Source organism: Electrophorus electricus, chromosome 8 (genome assembly GCF_013358815.1).
Source record: "Electrophorus electricus isolate fEleEle1 chromosome 8, fEleEle1.pri, whole genome shotgun sequence".
NCBI lineage: Eukaryota > Metazoa > Chordata > Actinopteri > Gymnotiformes > Gymnotidae > Electrophorus > Electrophorus electricus.
The window spans coordinates 21,847,364-21,874,182 of NC_049542.1; the positions used below are offsets into that span (position 1 = coordinate 21,847,364).

Sequence of the window (26,819 nt, forward strand, 5' to 3'; positions counted from 1 at the left end):
CCTTTTGGGTGTTGCATTATAGACTGAATGTGTGCTTATTTTAGACGGCAGGCACTCTAAATAAGCCATTTATTTATATAACATATGTATGAATGGCTTTTGTATTCAGCTGAAGCTCAAGTGGGTGCTTGTGTATTGTGTATGTCCTAGCGTGTGTGTTGTGCATGTGTGTGGTGTGTGTATGTGTGCTGGAAGGGTCTGGAGGAAGCAGGCTGTGCGTGGGAGCGTGTGCCAGGTCAGAGCCACTCGAGGGAGCTGACATGGGGGCTATTTCGGACGCCATGCTGCACTGGAGCTACTGTTCCTCCAGGCCTCACGACGGGCAATCTGTGTCGCTCGCTGGCACCATGCCAAGCCTCCATGCCGTCCATCTGTAGCAGGGACTGGAGCTTTCTCAGAGGCTCCCTTCGCACTCTGCACCGCCCGTAGTCCATCCTCCTCCTGCGTTCGCCCATGCAGCCACTGTGAGCATATTCCCGCTGGCGGGCTGCGGCTTGCTGAGCGAGAGACGTTTGTGCATATGTTGAGTTTTAATGAATCACATTAGGATAGATAGGAAGCTCCATGGCATTCTGTGTGTGCGTGCCACATGTGTGTGTTTGTGTATGAATTATTTGTGCATGTGTGTTTGTGCGCGTATTATAAATGTGTGTGTATTTATGTGTGTCAGTTTGGGCCACACTAAAACTTCATGCTTTAGCCCTCCCCCCCCCTTTTATGAAGCTTTGTCCAGTCTGGACTCATCCTCCCACATTGGCCTATCCATGCTGCTGCCGTCCACAGGCCTCCTGAAGCCGTAAGTTACCTACTACTGCACCATGAAGGGCAGTTTCCAAGTTCTTGCCATTGCAGCAGACCAGCTCCGAGCTGGATTTTACTGATGCAGAGCGCATGAAAATAAAGCCATTTCCTCCCCAAGCTTGAGCAGTCCCTTAGTGCATTCAGATATTAAAGGGCTGTGATAATATCCCCAGAGCTGTGCTCAGCCCCTTGTACTCACAGCAATTAACAAACAACTAGTCACTGACCTCCTCCTCACCATACACAAAAGCACTCACAGTGGAAGTGCTCTGACATTAGGTCACGCATCAGCATCTCCTGCCACCATGGCCTGCCAGATGTGGCTCAGATACTTTTTAGGATCTCATGGTGCCAGGGCTGGAGATGAGAGTGTGAAAGAGTGTGTGTGAGAGAGAGAGAGAGAGAGGAGAGAGAGAGAGAGAGAGAGAGAGAGAGAGAGAGAGAGAGAGAGAGAGAGATGGTTTTCATGTGTGCACAGTGATTGAGGGTAGAGTTAGTTGTTTTTTTTAATCTGGTTCTACTTAGTAAATCTCCATCCTGGACTGTGGTTTCATAAATTGTCTACATATTTTTCTGAGCAGCAGGACTTAGCTCAGTCTAATTTTTAACACATGGCCTCTGTCATGTGATACTTTCAAAACACTTGCAGACAGCGGTCCCAGCAGAAACCTACCGTCATCCTGCCGCCAGGTCCTCTCTCTCTCTCTCGTCTCTCTCTCTCTCTCTCTCCTCTCTCTCTCTCTCTCTCTCTCTCTCTCTCTCCTTCTCTCTCTGTCTCTCTCTGTCTGTCTCGCCATCCAGGCCATCCCATTGGCCTCCCATGTTGTGCTTCTCCACTCTCGTTTTATCCCCCTTTTTCCTTTATCACATAGATGTGTTTCCAGTTAACATAGCCATATATTATTAGCTCAGATTTTTGGGTGTAATAAAATAGCATTTCCCTGATTTAAAACATGAGCCTCTTTATTGTCTGTCGAAAATTGATTTGGCATTTATAGCTGTGGACTTGACTCCTCTTAACATCAGAGGCCGCGTGAGCAGTGCAGTTGTTGCCAGGAGATTGGTGAGGCCCACGCACTATCACCACAGCCGTGGAAGATCAGTCAGCAGCGAGAGAGAGACAGAGAGAGAGAGAGAAAGAGAGAGAGTGAGAGAGGGGCGGGGGGGTTTGAGACAGGACAGTGCTGCAGGGCTGTCTGAGAGCGAGATAAAAAGCAAAATAACGGTTCCCTGGGTCTGCAGAGCAATGTGAAATTTGTTTGCCTGCATACACATATACCCCATAATATCTGTCTACTGATTTGGCGTATTTTTTGTTCTTCAATACTATCTAATATTGGTGACACCATGAGAAGCACCTGGAAATTGAGAACAGGTTTGGAGAGTAGGGATGTAGCCACTGCTTAAAGTCCTTATAGCAGAGTCAAAGGATTTGCATCTGATTTGCTTCTGAATTGCATTTGATTCTTCTGAACTATAAGACCTTGTGAAGTTTTGGTTAATCACAATAAGTTACTCCTCAAGTGTACTCACCTCTGCCAGAAACATATGACTTCACTCTGTTAATGGATGTCCTTGGGGTCCAAAACCACATTGCATGTGCGCGCTCGCTCGCTCTCTCTCTCTCTCTCTCTCTCTCTCTCTCTCTCTCTCTCTCTCTCTCTCAGTCTTCAGCTGGCATCTGCTGGTGCCAGGAAGCTGAGTGAGTCATTGACTTGAGAGTTGGATGAGTTTCAGATTAGCGTTTGAAAGCACTAATCTTGGTATAAAAGCTCGTTTATTGACAAATGCTCTAATTCTGCCTCTTCAGATAAGAAGTTAGTAAATAATTATTTTTGTTTGTTCAAAACATGTTGGCATTTGCAGCGCTGTTTGTAGTATAATTGCAAAATCTTGTTCCCGTTTCAATGATTTATCTGTTTGTAGATGAGGCATAGCGGAGGGAGATTACAGTAAATGTAGTCTTATTTTCATTTATCCAAGCTCCCCCGTGAGGTCTTACACTTGCAAAGATTTTTTTTTTCCCTTTTTGCCTGGCAACAAGATACAGCGCAAATCTCAGAGATTTCAACAGATGCATAACGGAGACTGTGAATCACTTTTATTGTTCCTCAATGCTTGTTTTCTTCCTCTATGCTTTAAGCCAGTCGGGTCTTATTTCAACAGATGGTTAAAACAGACGTTACTATAAATCCATTTCGAAGACGAAGAAGAAGAAGTAAAAAAACGAGAGACTTCCGCTCTTAAACACTGCATCTGTTTTATTGGTCATTTTCTTTTTATTTTCAGAAGCAGGTCTTTATTTTGAAGCATCTCAGCAGATGGTTCTGGGGCGTATGTGTTTATGGCGGAGACAGGGCTCGCCGCTATCCCTGCCCTGCACTCCTGCACTGGGTGCCACCTGTGCCCTCTCAGCGGTGCCCACACCTGCCACACCAACACTGGCATCAGCGCAGGCCGGCATAACATTCTGCTAAGGCTTGGAAATACACAGTGCTGCTTTTGCTCCCACCCAGTGTGATCTCCTAGTGCCAGAGTCTTGTAAAAATAGACTTATGTTGACACAAAGCAACAGTGGTGTACTGCTGGAGTACTCGATCAGAACACATGGATGTGCTGTGACAGTAAGCAAGAGTGAAGCTCAGAGCAGTTCCTGCTGCTGTTTGTTACTGCATTCTGCTTAACACGCTCAAATGGCAGCTGCCATTAATTTTTTAATACAATGTCGCAAGAGAGACTCCCACAAAGAGCTTAATTGTCACATTTGCTGTGTGTATTCCTGCCTTAAGCATATCCCTTAGCAGTCCGTGTTGGTAGATTCCAATATTTTTTGTATGCTTAAGACAGGCTCATTTCTAACACTATCACAGCACACTTATGGTAACGAGCTAAAACCAGGCAGGTTAGGAATGTGGGCTCTTTAAATATGAAAGTGGCCAGGTTGGCCTAGAGCTGTGCTGGTGGGTGGGGCGGTAATTCTTGACCGAATGTGGGCTGATGAAGGTCCCCTCAGCCCTGACGTCATTTGATGGGCTGGAATAGAAAGTTGGCACACCACCTGGCGTTGCCCAAACAGCGATCAGGAAACACGTGTGCTTGGGGAACGGTGTGGAAGGGGCCCGGAGAGTGGGGGCACATGAGAGAAAGAGCAGGGTGGGGGTGGGAGGCGAAGGAGTAAGACAGAGGTGCAAGGGAACAGAACTTGCTGTGGGGAGAGTGAGGGGAATAAGTGAGGGGAATGAGCTTCAGGACAGTGGGGGCATTCATACATCTTCTCTGACAACCAGAAGGGGTTTGATGGGCCATGCTCAGCGCACTGTTCCATCTGGCAGAGATGATTGCATGGTGCACAGCCGTGCTGCAAGTTCATAATGTATTCTGGAGGGGGAGAGCACGCTTGCATACCAATGCAAGCCTCCAGTTCCCCCTGACTTCACCCAGAGCTTCTGCTACTCAAAACAGTGCCTGAATTCCAATTATCTGATGATTCCCATGTTCCAGGCATGCCCCTAGCCCGTCTTTCCATCACCTGCATCTGTGTCTCTCCCGGCAGCCTGGACCCATATCTCCTCAACCGGTATGCCGATGGCCCAAGCAACACCGCTGCCACGCCATTTCTCTTTATTCACTCAACTTGTTCTGTGATGTGTTTCCTGCGAGAGGTGGCCTCCATCTTGTCCTCCCTCACCACCTGCCCTCTCTGTGATGGGTGGCAGGACGTACCCTTCACCTGCAGGGCCCTGGCTGATCCACTGCCATCTCTCCAGCATGGCTGCGCAGTTGACTGGCTACCCGCTGCTTCTCACGCGTCATGAGTTTTGGCACTGGCGAGGGGGCCATGCTCAGCTGAAGCACACCTCCTCTGAGGAAGCACTCTCAGTGACCTGTGCACTCACTGAACTGTGCTGATTTAGCATGGTCAGGTTATTAGAGAAAGTGTGAAATCCCTGTTCATTTTGCAGAGAGTTGATAAGTGTGAGTTGCTTTCTGACTAGCCTAATATAAGTCACTATTGTTGGAGCATATTAGATTTTATGAAGCTTCTGGTCCACTAACTTAGGGAGGGTGAGTGAATCTTGCTGGAGCTGCTGTGTAGGAGGATAAATCTAGTTCCAGCCTCTCTCAACAAAAAATGACAATGCAATTCATAGAAATGCCCTGTCGGATATATTAAATGCATTTCAGATTTGCATTCCTGCAGGATTTGTGCATTTTAATATGCATTGCATGAAGTATTTTATGACCTCTTTCTTGCTCTGTTTCTGTATCCACAGTTATTTTAGCTATCCTGGAATTCAGTGAGTGCAGTGAGTGATGTAACAGATATGCAACCATGGCAAAGCCTGCAATATGAGAGCAGAAGAAAAGTGGAGCTGAAGCAGGGCATCAGCTGCCCAAGCTGTAGAAAGTGCCTGCCTAAAGCCCTGTGCTTAGATCAGCCTGATGTAAGCACAGGCGTGAGATTTCTGCTGTGCGATGGACCATGCGTGTTCAGCCCTAGTGTCTCTTTTAATGGCTCATGGTTCGAAGCCATAGAATTTGCTCAAGTTGCTCCTTTACTTGGGTGATTTTATGATTTTTGAAGTGGAGATTTGCAGTCATTTGGTGGTTCCATTTTGCAGTGGGGAGATTAGCAGAGAGCCCGTCCAGCAGATGAAATCCTGTTAGAAGAAGCATTCAGTGGCAGCCTCCACAGCTGCTCTCTGACTGCCACCCATGCACGACTGCCAGGGACAGATAGCAGAGGCAGCAGATGGACTGAAACATTCTTGCACATCTGAGCAGCTACTGCTGGGTGAGACTGCTTAATGTATTTGGTACTGGATATTTCCAGTATTACAACTTTCAATATTGGGCAACCCTTATGAAATATGAATGTTAATTTGAAATGAATATTTGTGATTTCCCTTAAGGCAGATACACAGTATAGAATGTATTACAGCATATTTACTCTACTGTAAACTAACTAAGCAGTGATACAAGTGTTTTGATGAGGTGCTAAGTTTCACAAGAGCATTGTGTGAGGTTCTGAAATACTATTTTTTTACCTTTCTAGAAAAAATAGAGAGCCCTGGATCCAGTGTTACATGAGTGTAGTATTGACTGGCACTCACCATTCTTGGAAAATGATATATGCGAGAAGCACACTTTTCCGAGTCTCCATTCGCAGTGGCATTTAATGGCTGTCTGTGGAACTCCAGCACTATGCTGAAAAGTAAGAAAGAACCTTGGCCAACAAGGAAATGGAAGGCCCTTCACAGGCCTTACGTACATTAAACCTCTCACTGCAACAGTATCCATCTCGGGTCGCCCTGTATGCATTTGTGTGCCTCATGCACTGGTTTCCCATTCGTAAATGCGAAGTAACTGCCGAACAAACTCATTGTGTGTCAGTCAGTCCTGTGAAATGAGCGAGGGTAGAACTGCACCCTGGTTTGTTTTTCAGCCTGTGTAAAATCTCTCATTGACATGCACCTGCACTGTGTCTCTTGTACAGCATACCTCAGCAGCCTGTGGGAGGCTCTTAATGATGTTATTCAGTAGGCCTTTTGGAGTGTGTGACCAACCGTAGATGCGATGGTGTATGTAAACTCATCTCCTGTGCTAGGCGCAGAGTTTTCAGTGAGATTCTACTAAGGATGAGTCATGTCATTACTGCTGCATTGTCTGCCTGCACTTTGCACTGTCTTTGGTTGAAGTGATGTGAGATCATGCTGCACAGTTACCTCCGCCACATTCCTCTGTTCAGTACTTCAACATCCATGGATTTTATTTTGTACTGATGCATTCTGATATATCTGCCAAAAAGAGAAAGGAACAGGGATGACTATTGAAACAGAAAGAATGTGTACACTTATAACAACTGCATTACATTCTAGCTATCTGAGATGAGGTGGTAACGGTGAATGTTTTAAAGGAATTACTCTGACTGAATCATGGGACGATGGCTTTTTTTTGCCTGTTACATAGATCCACATGCTCCTGCCTCTCCAGCCTATATAAATATTGAATTTTAAATTCATGCCATGTTTTCTTATTTCTCCTTCAGCCCTGTGTTTCCCATAAGGACCTTATTCAGTGTTCAGATTGCATGTGTGTGTGTGTGTGTGTGTGTGTGTGTGTGTGTGTGTGTGTGTGTGTGTGTGTGTGTGTGTGTGTGTGTGTGGGTGTGTGTGTATGTGTTTTGGATGTTGTGTTGGATGTATGTGGATTAAAGACTAAAGTACTTCTTCATTCCTGTCAGACAGAAGGCAGGGATGAGTTTCAATTCTTTTAGAGTATTCTCCACAGTTCTGTCTTACTAAACTAGGTGTTAATCTCTAATTAGATATGTATAGTAGAACCATCTTTAACAGTGATAATTTCTGACATCTACACAGTGATGAAAAGATTTATGAGTGTGTGAGACTTTCTTTTTACTTTAATTAATCACACAGGCTGCTGGTATTCCTAATATTTCCAGTATTTCTGGATAAATTTATTGTATTCATTTGAAACTTTTATAGTGGCATCTCAAGTGACTCATCAATGTCAGCACTAGTCATGTTTTTAACATTTCAGTGTAAATGACTGGTGACATGCTGGGATTGTAATGTTAAATCAAAGTTCTGTGCTGTATCCTGTCGACCTTCATCTAACATTCCCCCACACCCCAATTACATTCAGAAGCTCTGTGTTCTAGTTTTCATGTAGCTAAAATTAGATCATTGGATCCGGATTCATGTGTAGGATACACAAGCACAGAGTTCAGATTAGAAACTGTTGTCTTGTAGTCCCTTTCATAGGGATAAATCCACATCATGGTATCCAAGATAATCAGCTGCCTTGACAGTTCATTATGATAATAAAGATTGCTCTGTCAATAACAAAGTGAGTTAAGTACTAAAGGTTTATTTTTACTGTGCTGCCTGTTTATCAGTGATGGTATCTCATTATTGTATGGAGACAGGAGACAGAATAAGTGAGTGAATGGACAAGTAGAGGGAGTCTGTTTTCACTACTCAGACTGGCCATCTGTTTGAGTCTGTTATCTGCAGAGCAGGGGTTGTGTGAGGACCAGGTATGGGCCAGATTAACCATGCTTAGCGTAGACATACACACACACACACACACACACACACACACACACACACACACACACACACACACACACACACACACACACACACACACACACACACACACACACACACACACACACACACACACACACACACGGGTCCTGGGAAATGGTGGCCACATGGGGCTGAAATTCCCACCAAATTGATCTCCTCCACTTTGGCAGGGGTGTGTTGTTGGAAAAGGTGCAGCCTTTCTCTGGGAATGAAAAAGCTAAGTCATGCACCCCCCCACCCCCAACCCCTAAAGGGCCCTCAGCTTGAAAGTGTTCTGCTTGTAGTTTGCTTCATGACTGTGTACTGTATAAGGGCTCAAAGACATTATTAATTTTGCTGAAATGTCACTTATAAGGTGTTGAGAGCAAGTTTTTTTTAAAGAATCAGTGGAGTATTTTTGTAATGTACAACTAGAATGTCTTGATTGTTTTCCATTTCCTGGACTTTATGATGTCATACGCTATTTGATCTAGTCTGGAGGTCTTTATTCCAGATGTGTCTTCTTAAAACTTAGCATCTGTGTTCTCATTTCCTCTTTAGCATTCTACCTCTAGCACAAAGGCTTCAGTTTGAACAGACAATAGAATTATGGAATTATGGCTTTAATAAGGCACAGTGCTTCAAATCAGTCACTTTGACGGACTCCTGCCTGATCGAGTCAGAGTGTGACATCTCCATTTTCTTAGAGCCATCTGGCTCCACCACGCTATGACTGAAGCACTCGCCACAGGGCTCTCATGTTGAAAGGTGAGCTTATCTAACAGGCTTAGGCTCTCACTGCTCTCTCCCTGCAGCCTTCCTCCCACGCTCTGCCCCGCTCCACCCATTGCCCCTCCTCCCCTGCCTGTTCTCACGCACACGTGATCACAGCCTCGCCTGTGGTCGAGGATGCTTCAGACAGGCAGGCAGGCCACCCCGTGTCTGGTGTCTGGAACCTGTACCCTGACCACCAGCTGTCCGAGTTCCAGCTGTCTCATGTGTCCCCTGCCTCAGATAGCAGTATGGAGTCCTCCCATCTCACTCCACGCCTCCTTGTTTGCTTTTGCCCTGGCCACCCCAACTCCCCATTTGCTCTCCTGTGCGATGTTCCACAAGACCATTCGATAACACTGTTTGCTTTTTGGATACAATTCAGTGCTGCTGATAGCTGCCATTGTCTGCAGGTCACAATCACACTGACTCGGCACATGTACCACAACTAGCCTATATTTGGATTAGACACTGCCAATAATGAACTGCGTGAATAGCTTTTAGCTTGTGAACACATGTCTGCCATTCCTGAAGCAGGTTCACATGTGAGCTCTTGCTGTGGTGCTCCTCTGGGGAGAGTAGGACTTGTGCAGGAGAAGAGCTCGGATTTGAGCAGCGCTACTACAGCAGAGCTCCCTGTAGGAATAGAGGAATGTGTGTATGTGTGCGTGTGTGTGTGTGTGTGTTAGAGGAGCTCAGATGTGTGAGAAAGGCAGCTTCTTGCAGATCATAGAGGACTCACCAGAACTGCTCCGTTTTTTGTTTTTTTTTGTCATCTATCTCTAACTTGCTTTATCTTTTTCTCTCTGTCTATATCTCTCAATCTCTGTTCAGCTCCTTTACTTTCTTCATTGTTGGCTCATCACTCAAATCTTATCATCACCGAGGATGAAGATTTGGGTGCCGTATCTTGAGCCCTGCGTGTGTCTGTGTGTTTCACTCCAGATCGTACTGAGAAGCCCTCCGCCATGCCCGACTCACCTGCCGATGTGAAAACACAGTCCAGGTTAACTCCACCTACCATGCCTCCTCCTCCCAGCACACAGGGAGCTCCCAGAACCAGCTCCTTTACTCCCACCGCACGTGAGTACTACACACATGCACACATACACGCACACACACACACACACACACACACACACACATACAGAATATACATAGCATACATATTAGAAGCAGAACTGGACACCACATTCCTGGCAGTGCAGGGCAGTGCAGTAGCAGTCTGCTGAACTCTCTGCTGTCTCCAGCAGCGCTGACCAGTGTGTTTGTGTGTGTGTGTGAGAGAGAGAGTGAGAGAGAGAGAAAGAGCATGTGCATTATGCGTGGGAACCCAGGGGACTGCCAGGATGGCTCCATATCAAAGCTCAGTTCGGCCGCTCCCTCCCTGCCCAGACTCAGGGTAATTGAGTAGTGCTGTACCTTCAGCATCCCTAACATGCCCCTCGCTCCCTCTCCCTTGCCAGATCCCTAAAAAACAGATCACTTGGACTCTGCAATTAGCACTTATGAAAAAAAGCACGCGACAAGCCGGCTCCTTGGCTCCTTGTCTGCCTTTTAAAGGCAAACTTTAATTACACATGCTGAAGGTTTAACAAAGCAAGCTCTTTGATTCCCCCTACACACACAAACACACACACATACACACACTCCACCACCACAGCCACCACCACCATGTAATTGGTACCAGATGCAGCTGAAGGATCTCGTTTCTGTGCCACTGGAAAGAGGCCAGACAGGCAAGCCTATCGCACAGCCTAATCTCATTAGAGCGACGTTGACGCCATGCTGGATCGCTCCTCGCGTATGGTTTGCATCATGACAGTGGGCACATTTGACCACATGTATTCTCCCCCCTGCTACATTTCTGCTGTCTGATGTGCGGTGTGGGAGCACATGGCTGTGGATGATTGGAAGCAAATGTGGCTGTTGCGCGAGAGCGTTTGGGAAGTTGGCCATTAGCACCGTGATCCCAAACACATACACAGAGTGACACAGGATTGTAAGTGTGGGTAATAGGGATGCTTTAGACTTAGGCCCTGAAATAGGCTGGCAAGACCAAGCTTAGGCTAAAGAGAATTTCCCATGGTAATTCACAATTGGCACTGCAGTCCAAAACTAGACTTAACTTGGATCTGTGAAACAGGCCCTTGAATTTCTTCAGAACAAACCTTGGTGTAGGAATCCAATACAGACAATGACCCAGCAACATTCACCCTCCTGTTTGTGTTAACTGTTTCTCTGGCTTTTGATTTTTTACCCCCAGTCACAAATGGCACCAGTCACTCCCCCACGGCCCTGAATGGCGCCCCCTCTCCACCCAATGGCTTCAGTAATGGCCCTTCATCTTCTTCATCCTCCTCGCTGGCCAATCAGCAGCTGCCGCCAGCCTGCGGTGCTCGGCAGCTCAGCAAGCTCAAACGCTTCCTCACCACGCTGCAGCAGTTCGGCAATGACATCTCACCCGAGATAGGCGAGCGCGTCCGTACACTGGTACTCGGCCTCGTGGTGAGTCCATACACACCATGCTAATTTCATCAAGCTCCTCGGTTAGTGGGCTCGCATTAGTCATTGACAACAGATTTGGCTACATATGTCAAGGAAATTACAGTTTTCACAGAATAGGCTGGATTATGAGAAGGAATTTGATCATGTATCATAATCAATTATAAATATGTGCAAAATCAAGTACAAATTTTTTGCCTTCAGAATCATAATGGAAGATTTTTGCTTTCTGCTCTAAATGTTTTAATCATTTTGTTCTAAATGTGTTAATCATGCAAAGCTTTATAGCTTTAATCATGTAAAAACTTTACAGAATGCAACACAGGCAACACAATCAACTGAAAAAACACGGTCAACACAGTCACCTGAAAGGAATTTATGTTGTTTTTAACCTGTCTCATATACACCAAAGCCCACTGAAAAAAAAAAACAATGCCTCATCCAACAGGTTGTAGATGTTTACTGCTGGGCCCAGTAACATGCCGCACCCTGCCTAAAATCCAGCCATAAGAACATGCAGCCATGGCTGAGAAAGTGTTTCTGTGCATCATGGAATACTAAGTGAAATACTGCTGCCTTTACCAAGGCCACTTTAATTAGCCTCTCTGAAGGAAGGCTCCCTTTTTTTTGGCACGTGTTTGTTTATTTTTCACAGTGTCTACACGCCGAGGCTTTCTCCTGTCCCCTTGGCTTCCATAACTCCCGTTAATATGCTCCCCTCTCTGCCTTATTGAAAAGAGTGACACACTTAATTAGCGCCAGCGAAGCCGGAGAAAAGCTCAGGAGGCTTTCTGGCTGTCAAAACAGGCCGCTGCAATCTGGGCGAACAGATGTAAGCCTAATGTAACAAAATTCAGGTCTGGGAAATGAGGGAAAAGCTGTGTGTTTTCTCCAGCATGCACCCTCTCGCTCTCTCTTCCCTCTTCTTCATTTTTTTTTTTTTCTCACTTCTTGGAAATAACATATTGAAAATTGAAAATAGTGTCACCGTTCTGCCAGTCTGTTAAAATGAGATAGAGCAGCAAGAGTGGGAGATAGAAATTAGTTGCTTCTCTCCTTTATTCCACCCATTGCGCTAGACAGGCGCAGAGCAGCTGGAGGGCGTGATATACGGTGGCACAGCTGAGATCAGAGACCAGCGGGAACCAATATCCTTATTAAACAGATCAAACCACAGCCCATCCGTTGCGTGTAAAGCAGCCACTCGCCTGCGACATGCATGTTATGATAGGCACCTTATCTCGTATCTTACAGGCAGGAAGTTAGAGGGACAGTTAACTTACTGTGTAAGGTTTAACACTGACATTGGGATTGCCGTGTATGTATGTGTGCATGCACAGTCAATATTTGCACATTTAAGGAGCTACTAAGGCAAAAGTTCCTATATGTTGCCATCTTCCACAGCCTTCCCAGCAACCCACTGAAAGCCCAAATTGCTAAGCCTGCAGCAGGATCCAGTTTTGCCTCCTATGAGTAACATTATCATATAATGCGTTCCATCTGTATTCATGCTTGTTCTTTTCTCCGCCTCTCACTTGTCTCCATCTCTACAGAACTCCACTTTGACCATAGAGGAATTCCACTCCAAACTGCAAGAAGCAACGAACTTCCCACTCCGACCTTTTGTCATCCCGTTTCTGAAGGTATTGCGCAAGCCAGTGATCTGGAAAACATTTACACAGCTCCGCAGCTGATGCACAGATGTACATACTTCTCCTAGCCCGCTTTTCAGTTCCTCTCCCTTTCTCTAACTCTGAGTCCGGGAGGACCTCGAATTTCCTCTTCACTGAGACCTTAATTTTATTTCTCTTTTTTGATAATATTTTATATCAAAATAAGGGACGTGAACTCACATGAGCGCCCATTGTATCAGTGCAGCACAGTTTGACTCCCAGCGGAATTTGTCTTTTTGTTTCTAGTGCCTGATGGACTCCCCTGCTTAGTCATCGATTTTCTCACATGGTGGATGTTTGAGCGGGGGATGGGGGGTGGGGTTATGGGGGGGGGGTGGCAATGAACATTTGAAACCATTAGATGAGCAACATGAGCTGCTGCTGGCCTCTGGAAGAACACCAGCCTGTACCCTGGTCTCACTCCATTTGTCACTGGGCTACTTATCTCATTACAGCTCAGAGAGCCTGGTGTCTGTTTATGTTGGGCCACTTAAAGTGAAATGCTCAAAGAAATAAATGGATCATGCTTTCAAAAAGGAGTTAGAATTGCAACAAGGCTTGATTTTAAAGCACATTAGTGATGTCACTTTAAAAAAATGGGCATAACACATTTAAAAGGTGCACTGTTTACATTTGGGGCACCATATCCTGGTGCAGTCCTGGAGATTGACTGTGAAAAGATGCAGATGAGCTGGTGTGTGGGTCCTGTGATATTTACCACTCTTAAGCTGGGCTCATTCATTCTCATCTGCTTAGACATGACAGCTGTTATACAGCACACCAGTGCTCCTCCCTCCACTATACCCTTTACATCCTCCCCACTCCATAAGCCCTCCCTCTCCCCCACTCTCTTTCACACTATTTCTATACTACACACACAAACACACACACAGTCACATGTGCCACGTGCTCTCACATTTAACAGTGCAGTGAACATTTGCTGGAAGTGGATGAAATACAGGCTGTGCTGCAGCAGATCGGCATGGCACCATGTCCCTTCAGTACAGGAAGAGTAGGATGTGGTCTCAGGCATTTCATCATGTCCACTGGAAGTCAGGAGCATTGGTTTCGTAAGGGGCTGTGCTGGTCGCTGATGGATGCAGAGAGACATAGTGGGACACTACCCACCACCATCTTGCTGCTCCATGCCATATGCTTACTGTATCACACAGTCAGGAGGGGTGCTATCCAGCATGCAACTTGTGTTCTCACTCTCCCTCTGTCTCTCACACACTTTCTCTTTCTTTTTTCTCATCTCTGCCATTCTCTCTCTCTCTCTCTCTCTCTCTCTCTCTCTCTCTCTCTCATCTAATTTTAGTGCTTTCCCTCAAAGGAGGCTTTAATGACAAATACCATATGGCTGTGGGAACAGGGGCTTTTATAAGTGCACAGAAGCGCAGCTGCAACAGTGTGCATTAGAGGCATTTTTTCATTAGGCTAATGTCATCTAACGACCCTCCCTTCAGCGTTGGGTTTGCCAAGAAGTGCTTACTGGAAGGGCAATGTGCACTGTGTTAATGATGTAATCTGGAGTCAATACCAGCTCACTGCCTTCGTGTGGATGGTGTTACTGTATGATTTCTCAAAATAGCTGTTTCTTAGATACTAGGCTGAGCTAGAATATGGAACATATGGGGAGGGGGTTCTCATGGTGAATGAGGCGGGAAGAAGCCAGAGAGCAGGCGCCCCTCGCGAGTGGCCTGCCAGTGTGGTACCAGCTGTGCTGCAGGACTTAGAGAGCACACCACCACACACTAGCACAATGAAGCAGGACGGATACAGTGCACCACCACACACTACTACTGCAGGGAAGTAAAGATTGCGTAAACATGTGGCTTGCTGCTTTGTGGCCTGCCGTTAATTCAGGAGTTTCCAACTAGCTGTGTGCTAATGGATCACACCAGGACAAAGCTACAGAGAGGCATTAGGCAGCATTTTGAAGTAGCGTGTTTGCTCTGTCTTCAAGCAAAGCTTAAATATATGTCATCGATTACAGTGTCATAATGAGAACAATGACCCTGAGAGGTGAACTCAAAAACAACCAGTCCTATGTCTTGTTACTTTTGTGAAATTATGGAATACATAGTTTGCTACATGCACAGCCACTGAAGATGGCCTGCCACTAATTGTGATAAACCTCCAAGTAATAACAACTGAGGTCTTTGCAGTCAAGGCAATCTCTGTCCACTGGTAATTACTATGGAAAGCTGTTAACGCTGCATTACCTCAGGCAACCAGTGACCAGGGGCACCTGTCATAATGTGCATCACTGTAGCCTCTGAAGTGTATACATTTTCAAATAGAAGCTACATAGAATATTTTCAGTTAGAGTCTGTAAGCTGAAAAGTGTTCTTTGGAATTAAGAGCACCTTCAATGCTCACATTTCAAAGAGTCGTCCAGTCCACAGCTCTGGGGTTAAGACTCGATGTCTCTGAAATGGTGATTGCTTATGGAGAGTGGAAGAAAAAAATAGAAACATCACAAGGAAAGCGAGGAAAGGAGAGGAATAGAGGTGATCGTGTGCTGTTAGCTCATGCTGATTTGGCTGCCATAATACCCACACTGTTTCTGGCTGGGGTTTTATGAAAACCTTTCATCTGCTGTAAAGAATGCTCCTCTGCAACGCTTTGAAGTCGCAAAGCCACCCATGTGCTTCTGGAGAAAGTACACCCCCCTAGCAATCAGTGGTCCAGAGAGACAAGGAGGAAATGAAGGAGAGAGAGAGATAATGCTGGCCACTCCTCAACCACCTGCTTTGAAGATGGCACTTTCCATGTAGACTGTGATTTTATATGCCCCTGTGCCAGGCAGGGCGAAGGCTGAAAGCATTAATGCATGGTTTGGGTCACAGCTGAGACTAACCTAGCCAGAAAGTACCAAAGTAAAGGGCCTTGGGTTGTGCAACAGTATTTTATTTTATTTTTTTACCCTTGAAGAGCTTCCCCACAATCACTGTAATGGGTAAACAATGCTTGCAGAAACACTGGAATGTAGCCAAGCGCAAGTCATGCCACAAAACCTTTTGTCTCACTTAGCCTGGCACGAGAGCTGACCGCTATCTCCCCCTGCAGGCCAACTTGCCGCTACTGCAGCGTGAACTGCTGCACTGTGCGCGACTGGCCAAGCAAAACCCAGCACAGTACCTGGCCCAGCATGAGCAACTGCTGCTGGACACAAGCATCACGTCCCCCGTAGACTCCTCCGAGCTGCTGCTGGACGTCAACGAGAATGGCAAGAGGAGGACGCCAGACAGGTGAGCGCAAACCACTGTCCCCCCCCCCCCAACACATTACACCCCACCCCTGCACTCCTCCACCCCTCAACTCATCCACCCCTCCTCCCCTGCACCCAGCGAGTGAATGCGGAGAGAGCTGTAATAAAGTGAGTGATGTTGGCTTCCTGTTTCAAAAAATCTGCCAGTTTTGTGCAATGCCTGAGTGACCAGGAGACTACAGCCCCTTTGGGACTTAAGGCACACATTGAGATGGTAATAGTAAGAGCAGCAGGAGCTGTGTGTGGATGAGCAGGGCTAGTCTTTGCTGGGATGTACTGTGAGCCGCTCCTTGCATACTGCAGTTTCATGCGCCATTGGGTTTCTCTGCAGTTCTCTTTAATGAGGCAGAAGCTGGCTTTCCAAAAGAGGAGAATCCACGATAGGGACACCTGGAGAATATAGAAATACTGCGCTTCTATGTGTGTGTGTGTGGGGGGGGGGGGGGGGGGGGGGTGCGCGTGTATGTGTGTATATGCATGCGTATGTGTGTGTGGGTGCATGCATGCACATGTTTTTTGTGTGTGACTGTATGGGGGTGTCTGAGGTCATTTGGGTGTAGAGTGACTTGCCATTACTCAGTGTGCTGGAGGGCCTGTAAGCAGTGCAGTTTTAGCACTATAAATGAAACCAAAGCCCAAATCTGTGTGTGTCCTGGAGAAGGGGAGGAAAGTGTGGTGAAAAAGAATAATGCATCCAACCTCAATACCTGCCCCAAAAGCTTACAATTTTTCATGATTCTAGTAACAAAACTAAATAATTGTTGTTTAGTGTCTGATATTGATGATCACCTTAAGTCCTTGTGGCTAGGGCCAGCAAGCACGTGATCCTCTCTTTTGATGTTTTTTTTCCTATAATACCTGAATATTTGCGGGTGTACTAGTGGCAGGAGGGGTGGGTCTGGGGGGACCGGCTGATAACACATACAGATGAGGTGCACTTGGCCATCCAGCTGGCTAAGCGCTTCTCTTCCTGCTTAGCTCGGCATGTCTCACCTCGCTGGGTGGGGGGTGGGGTATTGGAACTTGAATGGGACGCACAGCGTTCTAAACTGCAAGGCACAATATTGGGCCACTTCATACTGATTAATATCAAAGGGTCTGCAGAGGCGAGGGAGCTTTGCAGAATGCAGCTTTTCTCTTCATTTAGAAGAGAAATGTTAGAGAACATCTATTAGAATAAAAAATTCCATTGTGTTGCATGGCCTCTTTATTAGTGAAAAGTAAAGAAAAAAAAGCTTGAATTTAAATGAGCATGGCTTAGATTCGGTGAATCCCTGGTGATGCAACAGAAATGTCTGAGGTGTAGAGAAAAAAGTATGAGTCTTCCATGTATGTGGAAATTATTATGTGATTTTCTTGCTTTTAAGAGAATTTCTGCATAGCCCGGTTGACTGTTATGTTTATAGAAAAAAACAACAATAAATATAGGTGGCAGAAAAAGTGCTTTATGAAATGTAGAACAACTTGTAGAATATTCTTTAAGAATATTCTTTTTAGAATATTCTTATCTGAATAAGGTCCAACAGGACACTGTTTTACATGCTGCACAAGAGAAATCTTGAATCTTGGGTCTTTAATTAGAGTAGTGTATGATAGTGGCTGAAGGCAGGCACATCTTGTATGTGTGGGGGAATGTGTGATAGGGGATGGGTCTTCTGGGGACCATATGGATGAGCATTAGGAGTCCATAAAAGCGAGTCATTAGGAACTTCAGTGTGTTGGAGTGCTAACAGAGGGAGCACTACCTCACCACAGTGATAGGGGCAACTGATAGGTGAGCTCAGAACACAGACACATCCTTCACACAAGCATAACCTGTGCTCAAGTGCGTGCACTCACACACATACACACACACACACACACGTGCCCGCACACACACACATGTGGCAGAAGGTGTGCATGCTTTATCCATGGTCACGCACCAATACATAAGAGGAATGAATGACATTGTGGTACGTGTGACTCAGTGAGACAGCATACGGTCAAATATCTGCCATGCTTTGACTCATATTAGTGAATATGCTCAAAGGTCTTCAGATGTATGCTATCAAACCCTCGTTTACAGCGGCAGCAAAGAGCTCTCTGCATGCAGAGCACCAGGATTCCCAGTGCAGGAAATCACAGAAAGCTGGATTACAGCAGAAGCTGTTTCACATGGGCTCCCAACACAACTCGAACCAGTGCACGCGCACGCACACATGCACACACACACACACAGACACACACACACACACACACACACACTCACACTGACACAAGCACATGTAGACAGGCACACCATATCTTCATTGCCAGTGTTTTCTCTCTTCTCCAAAAGTGTTTTGCTCAAAGCTGCGCATTCTCTTTCCTTCTCCCCCTCCCTGTCTGGCCTGCCTCTTCCTGCAGGACCAAAGAGAATGGCTTTGAGAGGGAGCCTTCGCACACGGAGCACCCGAGCAAGCGAGCATGCACCATTAGCCCGGGACAGCGATTCAGCCCGTCCAACGGCCTGCCATACCAGCCCAATGGCCTGCCACACCCAACCCCACCCCCGCAGCACTACCGCCTGGATGACATGGCCATCGCCCACCACTACAGGGACACATACCGGCATCCCAACCCCCGCGAGCATCGTGAACGCCCGCGGCCCATCGGTATGCTGCCCGTGGATGCGGCAAGATGCTAGAGCCCTTGGCTCCCTGCACACACTTGGTGTGCTGCTTTCGCTGAAGGCACAGCACAGCTATTAGAGGTTAAATCAGGCATCAGCTCCTTTTTTATGCTGATTGGAGGGGTAATATAATAGTAGATGTGGATATATATCCACCAGCTTGACAAATTACACCCAAATAGGGGTGCTAAAAATACAAATCTATGTGATGGTGCTGCTCTGCGGTGATGTATGGATGAGATATATCTGAGCCTGGCAGGCCTAATTCCACCAAGAGCGAGACAGTGCCCACAGGCAGCGCTGCAAGAGGATAGTGAGGAATGAATGTGTGTGTGTGTGTGTGTGTGTGTGTGTGTGTGTGTGTATGTTGGGGGTGGGGGGGATGAGCGATGAAATGTGTGTCTGAATGTGTGAGAGATGGAGAGTGTCATGAAGGGCCTGATTGATATCCCTGAAACAGACGGAGGCAGCGGAAGAAACGGGGAGCCACAGCACAAATAGTAATGAGCCTGGTCCTTTCTTCCTCTAATCTCTCTCTCTGTCCCCTTATTTCTCTCCCTCTTCTTTCTCTCTCTCTCTCTCTCTCTCTCTCTCTCTCTCAGGGATGCATGGAGGTGCTCGTCAGGAGGAGGTCATTGATCACAGGCTTACAGACAGAGAATGGGCAGAGGAGTGGAAGCACCTTGACCATGTAAGAAAAGTAATAACATTTTTTATTACTATTCAAAGCACCTGTGTGTATCTGTGTGTGTGTGTATGGGTGTGAGAGAATGTGAGCCAATGAGAGACAGACATGTCAAAGTGAAAATGGAAAATGTCATGTTACTGTACATGTCTGTATATGTGAGTGTGTGAATATATATATATATATATGTTAGCATTACCATAAGTGACTTGTATGGTGTGCATACTCAGCGTGTGTGTTGTCCACAGCTGCTCAACTGCATCATGGACATGGTGGAGAAAACGCGGCGCTCGCTTACTGTGCTGAGGCGCTGCCAGGAGGCCGACCGCGAGGAGCTCAACTATTGGATCCGTCGCTACAGTGACGCTGAGGACCTGAAGAAGAGCTCCAGCTCCAGTAGCAGCACCAGTGGCAGCAGCCAGTCCCGCCAACAGAGCCCTGCCAGCCAGGAAAGCACCCCCGCAGGTAGCAGCACACATACCATGCACGCCACACCTCGGGTCCCTGACACAGCTCAGGAAGAAGATCACCTGCTGCTGTTTAAATACATGAGAGATGGGAAGGTGTAGGCATGTTTTGTGTAGTTTGTTGAAGTGGGGTGTATAATGAAAGAATCTGTTCCCCTTTCTGAATCAGAGGTCCACCGGGAGCTGCTCCACAGGCCAGTATCTGGCTATGTTCCCGAGGAGATCTGGAAGAAAGCAGGTAAGCCGGTGACACACACACACACACACACACACACACTTTCTCTCTCTCTCTCTCTCGCTCTCTCTCTCTCACACACACACACACACACACACACACACACACATACATGGAAACATGAGGAAATTTGAAGAATTTTCTGGGGTTGTTTCATGGCCTATTGGTAATAAAGAGCCCTTTTCAGCCAGTTAATCACTCAGTCACACCCATTCCATGCTGAGATGTCTGAATTTGTGCGATTCTGCACTCTAGAGCACTCCCAGATGTCTGCTGCACTCTTGGAGTTCTGTTCTCAGGTTTGAGTGCCAGCGTGTGTTCCAAGCTCGGGAATGGCGTACAAGCAACGTACAGAGCTCAGAGCAGAACTCAGATCGTAAAGCCAGCAGCCAGTGTGTGTTAGTGCACTTAACTGCTGCTATTAGCAGCACAGGAGTTGAGGGCTGGCTCCCCTCTCAACACAGCCCCATTTGAGCAGAGTATCCGTTAAAGCATAGATAGCATGATTAAAAGACTTTGTTTAACAGTAGGTGATCTGGGTGAACTATGACGGATGATGGATATTGTAATAGGAGATTGTTTACACTGGCCTCTGATCACTTAATGGCATCTGCTAAAGCAGTTGCTGTGTAGTCTAATTGAAGGCCTCATAAGAGCAATCTAACTAATCTTTCTCAATTAAAAAAGGGAAACGATTCTAACATCAATTTAACTCGTGGCGTTGCCATCAAAACACCATAGTACCACTGCAGATAGAAATTCCATCTGAACAGTGGAATATAATCACAGTGAAATATATCAGGAAACATCATTCATTTTCCATGACCTCAGCCCATCAGAGAGAGGACTCGATGCACCAAACCACCGTGCATTAAACAATTCAGTCCAATCCAGATGAAAATTGGTCTCCATTTTACAATCCCATACTGCAGTCACACTGCAGTCACATTTATGATTGAGGGGGAGGGTCTGTGTGAGCACAGCCATCTATTTCTATAACACAAGAGGCATCTACATAACAGCTTAATACATGACAATTTTGTCCATAAATGACACTCAAATTCAGCCAAACACTTTAGATGAACAGTGCCCATGTTCATTTTCCTTCTGTATCAGACACTTTATAACCAGTAAAGTTTGGCACATTTTAGATTAATAGAGATGGATCATGTATCGTGGAGTGTTATGCAAGTACCAGGTCTGGTTTAATCAGTGAGTAGATCAAATCTCTATAGCTCTTTACTGTAGACAATGAATATTCATCTTTCCATGCAGTGTCCTACCAGTTTCCATATCCTGATTTGCATATACAATTAGACTAGCTGCAGCCTTGAACACAATAGAAAAGGGAAAAACCTATCCTTTGTTTCTGCCTCTCAGATGGATCTGTGTCAAAAATATTTACCAACAGTTTAACAATACAAAATGCATTTGTAAAGTGTCCATCTGTGAAGAAAAACCTCTCCATGCTTTGTCCATCAAATATTACTTCACATCATATAATCATTTTTGTCCAGAACTATTGGGAGGTTGTGATTTTTTCTAAGCACAATAAATTAACTTGTCCTATTTTTCTTGTTTACTTGTCTTGATCAAACAGTAATGTTCAAATGAAAATGGATGTTTCAAATTAATCACAAAATGGATCAAACCAGTACTGTGATTAAACATCCTGCAGTTAATTTTCAAAAATGACATTAACAAACTTAATAAAAAAATACAAGAACACAATAATAATGCTTAATGTTATTTTTTATTTATTTATTTTGCCATCCTCAATATGTAAAAAAACAAACAAAAAGCAAATAATTTACATTTACAAATAAGTAATGTTAGGATATGTAAATTTTGAATTTGTTTTTAATGGTTGGCATGGAATAAATCCTATTTATTTTGTGTTATATATTCTTGTTTGTAATGATAAGCAAGGCTTACTCCAGCTTGCTGTCTAAATTTGGCCGTGTTAGCAGAGAGGACATGCAGCACGGCCTCTCACATCCTTGTGACCTCTGTTTCAGAAGAGGCCGTGAATGAGGTGAAGAGGCAGGCTATGTCCGAGCTGCAAAAAGCCGTAGCTGAAGCAGAGCGCAAGGCCCACGAGATGATCAGCACAGAGCGTGCCAAAATGGAGCGCACGGTGGCAGAGGCCAAAAGGCAGGCAGCGGAGGACGCGCTCCTGGTCATTAACCAGCAGGAGGACTCCAGCGAAGTAAACATGCTCACTCTCCCAGATACAAGCAATTGCTAGCCTGGACCCAGACTCCACCAGCACCAGGGAGCAGTTGTCTAAGCTCAGCAGAAACCATTGCCAGGTTCATTTATGCCTGATTTAGAAGGGACAATATATGAGGCCCTCATATGAACAGCTGTATGAGGAGAGTCATCAATTTGTGCATTGACACCTTGTATCTAAATTAAGTGCATGTCTGTTAGACAGCCTGTGATTAGATTTTTCTTCTTGATGCACTTTCTATAAAGCAGTTTTTAAATTGTGGCTACAGTTAATCCTTAACTATTGCTGGCGGTGATTCAGCAGAACTGATTGAAATTATATTTTAATGATACTTTAAAGTGTTTATGCCTTGCCCCTCAGCATTCAGTTGGGTACTAAATTTACGGACATGTTTTCACAGCAGGTGTAAATGCAGATATTCTTATAAACATCATCATGGTACAAGATGTACATTATTTTCATCATGTCCTTAGGAACATATTCAGTGGCTTATTCTAAAATAATTTTTAAGCATGTTTATTAGAAAAGGCATTAAATAAAATCAAATAGATGGAAGGTAGAGAGTAGGACAAATGCGGGTGCCAGATCTTTTCTCATGCAGGTGGGTGTTAGAGGAGGCAGCATAATCGTTCATCCCCCAAGGGAGGACCTGCCCATTCCTTACTTGTAAAAGGTGCTTGGACACTTAAGGTGGTACAGATTCAGTCAGGGAGGATTCTGGGATAGATGTGCAATTTCTCAGCAAATTGGGGTTGCACTCATTTAATCAGTCTGTGGGGAAGAATGTTGAATTGCACAGAGGAGCCTGGGGATAGGTGGGCTCTGGGAGCATTTTGTAGTTACATCCTGCCATGTGGAAGAGTCCCCTTTTTCCACCTTCTTTTTGCACATAAACCTTCAAAAGTATTAATACTTCAATAAAAATAAATCAGAATTCTCTACAGTTCTATGAAATAGGAAACTGGTGGTGTTTAAGTGGCATTCTGAATATCAACCTATTGTCTTGCTGTTTTCGGTGGTGTGCCTAATGCTGTTGGAATAGAAGGACTCTTGTTTAAGTGCACTGGGACTCTAACCATATCCCTTCCTGTGCAGAGTTGCTGGAACTGCGGCCGCAAGGCGAGCGAGACGTGCAGTGGCTGCAACACGGCGCGCTACTGTGGCTCCTTCTGCCAGCACAAGGACTGGGAGAAGCACCACCATGTGTGCGGCCAGACGCTGCAGGCCCAGCAGCAGGCAGAGACCCCGGCCACGGTCAGCTCCTCAGCCACGCCCAGCAGCGGGGCAGGTAGCCCTGCGGACACACCCACCACCGCCACACCCCGCTCAGACACCCCTGGCACCCCCTCCACCATAGAGCCAACGACGCGCTAGAGCTGGAGGTGACCTCACAAAGCCCTCACAGCCCATCTAGGACTGTCTCGCCTGCCTTGCTTGCTTAAAGATGGTAAAGCTATCGTGCTAGCAAAAGAAAAAAGAACGATTACCCATTGGAGGTCCATATCAGGTCATATTGACTTGCCATGATAGAAAACGCAAAGATATTCTTTGTTTTAAATTCTCAGTGTTTTAAATTCTTTATTGATACTATAGCTACTATTGATTATTGTTGTTATTGTTATTTGTTGTCATCATTGTTTTTTTATGTTTGTGTAAATAAGAAGAAAAAGAAACTGAGTAGACAGCTGAGACCTCTGGATGAGCACATTTGACCTCCCCTTTGATTTTCTTTGGTTGTTCTTGATTTGTTTGTTTTGTTTTCAGTGCTCCGTTACTTCTCCAGTAGCTGGGATATAAAACTAGTCGACCTCATTGATAGACACTTTACCAAATCACAAACCAAGGGATTAATTCATAGCTGTTGTAAACAAAGACAGAAATATGTGATTAAAAAGGACAGCGTTCCAAGAAAGCAAGACAAAAATAATGATGGCAATAGACTTACCATGAAATGCAGGGCATGTTGGAGAGGAAGATGGACACATTGCTGGCTTATTGAACTCTAAAGATCCTCTACACAGTGTGCGGATGCGCAGCAGATTGTAAAGGAACACAGATGTTTTTTTTCAGAAACGTCTGCAAGACATTTGATACTATCCAGGTTACTGGTCTGAGAAATAAGTCTGTTTCACAAAGGAATGTAAAGCAGTGCGAGGCTGCTTTACAGTGGGAACTTCATACAGCGCCACAGCGAAAGATGAACCTTGACCTCCACTCCCAAACACATGCTGTTAGGCCCCAAAACAGTGAAGTCATCGGGCAAACAAGCAGAACTGTAAGAACCTCACCATGACAGTGGCTTGGAGCAAAGGGCTGAAAAATGACCAGTACCTGAGAGACGGGTTCCTCCACGCCTGGAGCCAGTCCAGGACCCACCTTGTCTTGCCCACAGCTCTAGCTGGACTGCCAGTCCTTGTTTCAGTTCTTTTTTTTTTTTCTTCCCCTCTGATGCTTTCGTTGTGTTGACCATTTATGTCTTGTACTGTCTACAATGGTTATTTATTGTACATGTGTTGGACAATTGTGATGATGCATAATGCTTAAAAACCACATAACTTTAGGCTCATCCCAATAGCTGGTGCAAAATAACATTCTAACTTGAGCTGCTTTCCTACTTGTGAGTGTTTGTGGTAGCTCCCTGATAGTTCTTAAAAAAAAAAAAAAAAGAAAGAAAAATTACGCTTTTCCCATTGTCTTTGAAAAGAAGACAAAAGCTCTCAGAGCCGCTGCTTCAGTCTGATTCCAATCTTTTCTGAGAACTAGCATGTTACATGGAATGCTGACATAAATGTTTTGTACATGGGGCGTTACATAAATGTATTTGCACTGTCACAGAGTTGCTCTCAGCATGCTTCGGTTGGAGTTTCTCAGTAGAAAGCCCTATGTCACAGGTTTTCTCTGTAGTGTTTCTTTATGTATCTGTGATTTTTATTTTCTGTAAAAAAAAAAAAAAGGGAAAATAGTATCACAACCTGCTTTTGTTAGTAATGTTACTTTGTCCTGACATAATAGCAAAAAGTCATAACTTTGCTTTGAATAGTTAAGAACAGTGCATGCACATTACTGAACGTTGTTTGTTTGTTTTATACAAAAAAAGAAAAAATGTAAAAAACATACATTAAGAAACTAACTTTCCAAATGCAGAGGTGTAAACAGACAGCTTTAACAATGCAGAGCACCAGGTTACACAGTATTACAAAAGAATTAACATGGAAGACAGCCAAAGACAGACATGAAGGACCAAAACCTGATTTATCCAATTTTTAAACATGAAAAAGAGAGATTCACTAAAATGCACCACATCTTATTCTTTGTTTTATCCATGTGTTCATCAGGGGAAACCAGTAACCTTTAGTAACCTTTCCATTTTCTAAACCTTTACCACTCTCCCATCTAGAGCCAAGACCAGCCCTGCTCTGCCTGAACAGAGGCACTGCATCCAGCACTGGAAGAGGTGAAAGTTTCTTCGCATGGTCCAGGCTAATTAGCAATAATAGAAATGGTGGCTCATATACGTTACTTCCGATAAACCCCCTTAATTTGCTTTTCCTTCAACAATGTTTGCAGTGTATTAATATACAGACACACTGAAGTGCACATTGAAGGTTTTGCTTCATCAGCTTTAACTGGATGGAATATCAACCCAGAAGGGTAATATGGCAAAGAGGTATTGGAAAAGTCCAACATAAGCAGCACACATGCATAAATTACATATCCAAACATTAAAGTGTATCAGTGCATAAACAGTGAAGCCATGTAATATAGAAATAGACCATTGATTAATTTTGAAACTATATGCCTAAACCTACATGAAACAAACGAAACAAACTAAAACCTCGTTGTTGGCTTAGAAAGAAGAGGGGACTGAATGAGCACTTATCTCCCGCACCGCTGGGAACGCTCTCCCCGACACCATGGTGCTAAACGTCTCGGAGGAGGGCTGGCTCTGAGCTGGCTCTGCACTTCCTCTTGCTCCCTCCACTCTCCCCTTTTTCTCTCTTCCTCTCTCTGCCTTGTTCTCTGTCGTTTTCTAGACTTGCTGAGGTAAAATGATCTAGAAAAAAAAAAACGGTGTGTGACACCCATTTACATAGCAGATGCTGTGTGGCAGCCGAGCTGCCTTCAAGTAGTTGTGTATTTGAAAAAACATGCTAAGTACTTTTGGAAGTGTTAAGGAACATCTAGAAAGCTCTCTCCCCTCCCCCCTCTCGGATATGTCTGTTTTGCTACAACCTTTTTCCTCTGTGGCAAAAAGTCTCACTCTACCTCTGACAGCATGTTACAAGCACCAGTTGCTGAGCAGACACTGGTCTAGTCAAACCAAATGGGCACATGAGAACAGGACTAAAACCCAAAGTTAAAAGCTCATACAGCTGCAAAACCATATCACTACTTGGTAACAATGCAGACCTCATAAAAGAGAAAACCTAA

At 45.2% G+C, this 26,819-nt stretch overlaps 1 protein-coding gene across 2 annotated transcripts in view; it reads left to right on the forward strand.

Moving 5' to 3' along the window:
* runx1t1 (RUNX1 partner transcriptional co-repressor 1) overlaps nt 1-26,819 on the forward strand; it is a 45,035-nt gene extending 18,216 nt beyond the window's left edge. The window contains exons 2-11 of one of the 2 annotated variants that reach the window (XM_035529396.1): nt 9,612-9,749; nt 10,933-11,174; nt 12,725-12,814; nt 15,917-16,098; nt 18,504-18,751; nt 19,371-19,468; nt 19,702-19,918; nt 20,090-20,158; nt 22,174-22,364; nt 23,484-26,819. In XM_035529396.1, the coding sequence (XP_035385289.1) occupies nt 9,612-9,749; nt 10,933-11,174; nt 12,725-12,814; nt 15,917-16,098; nt 18,504-18,751; nt 19,371-19,468; nt 19,702-19,918; nt 20,090-20,158; nt 22,174-22,364; nt 23,484-23,762 (1,754 nt within the window). In that variant the 3' untranslated portion in view covers nt 23,763-26,819. The remainder of the gene's footprint in view (nt 1-9,611; nt 9,750-10,932; nt 11,175-12,724; nt 12,815-15,916; nt 16,099-18,503; nt 18,752-19,370; nt 19,469-19,701; nt 19,919-20,089; nt 20,159-22,173; nt 22,365-23,483) is intronic. The other variant, XM_035529397.1, reaches the window with a different exon arrangement.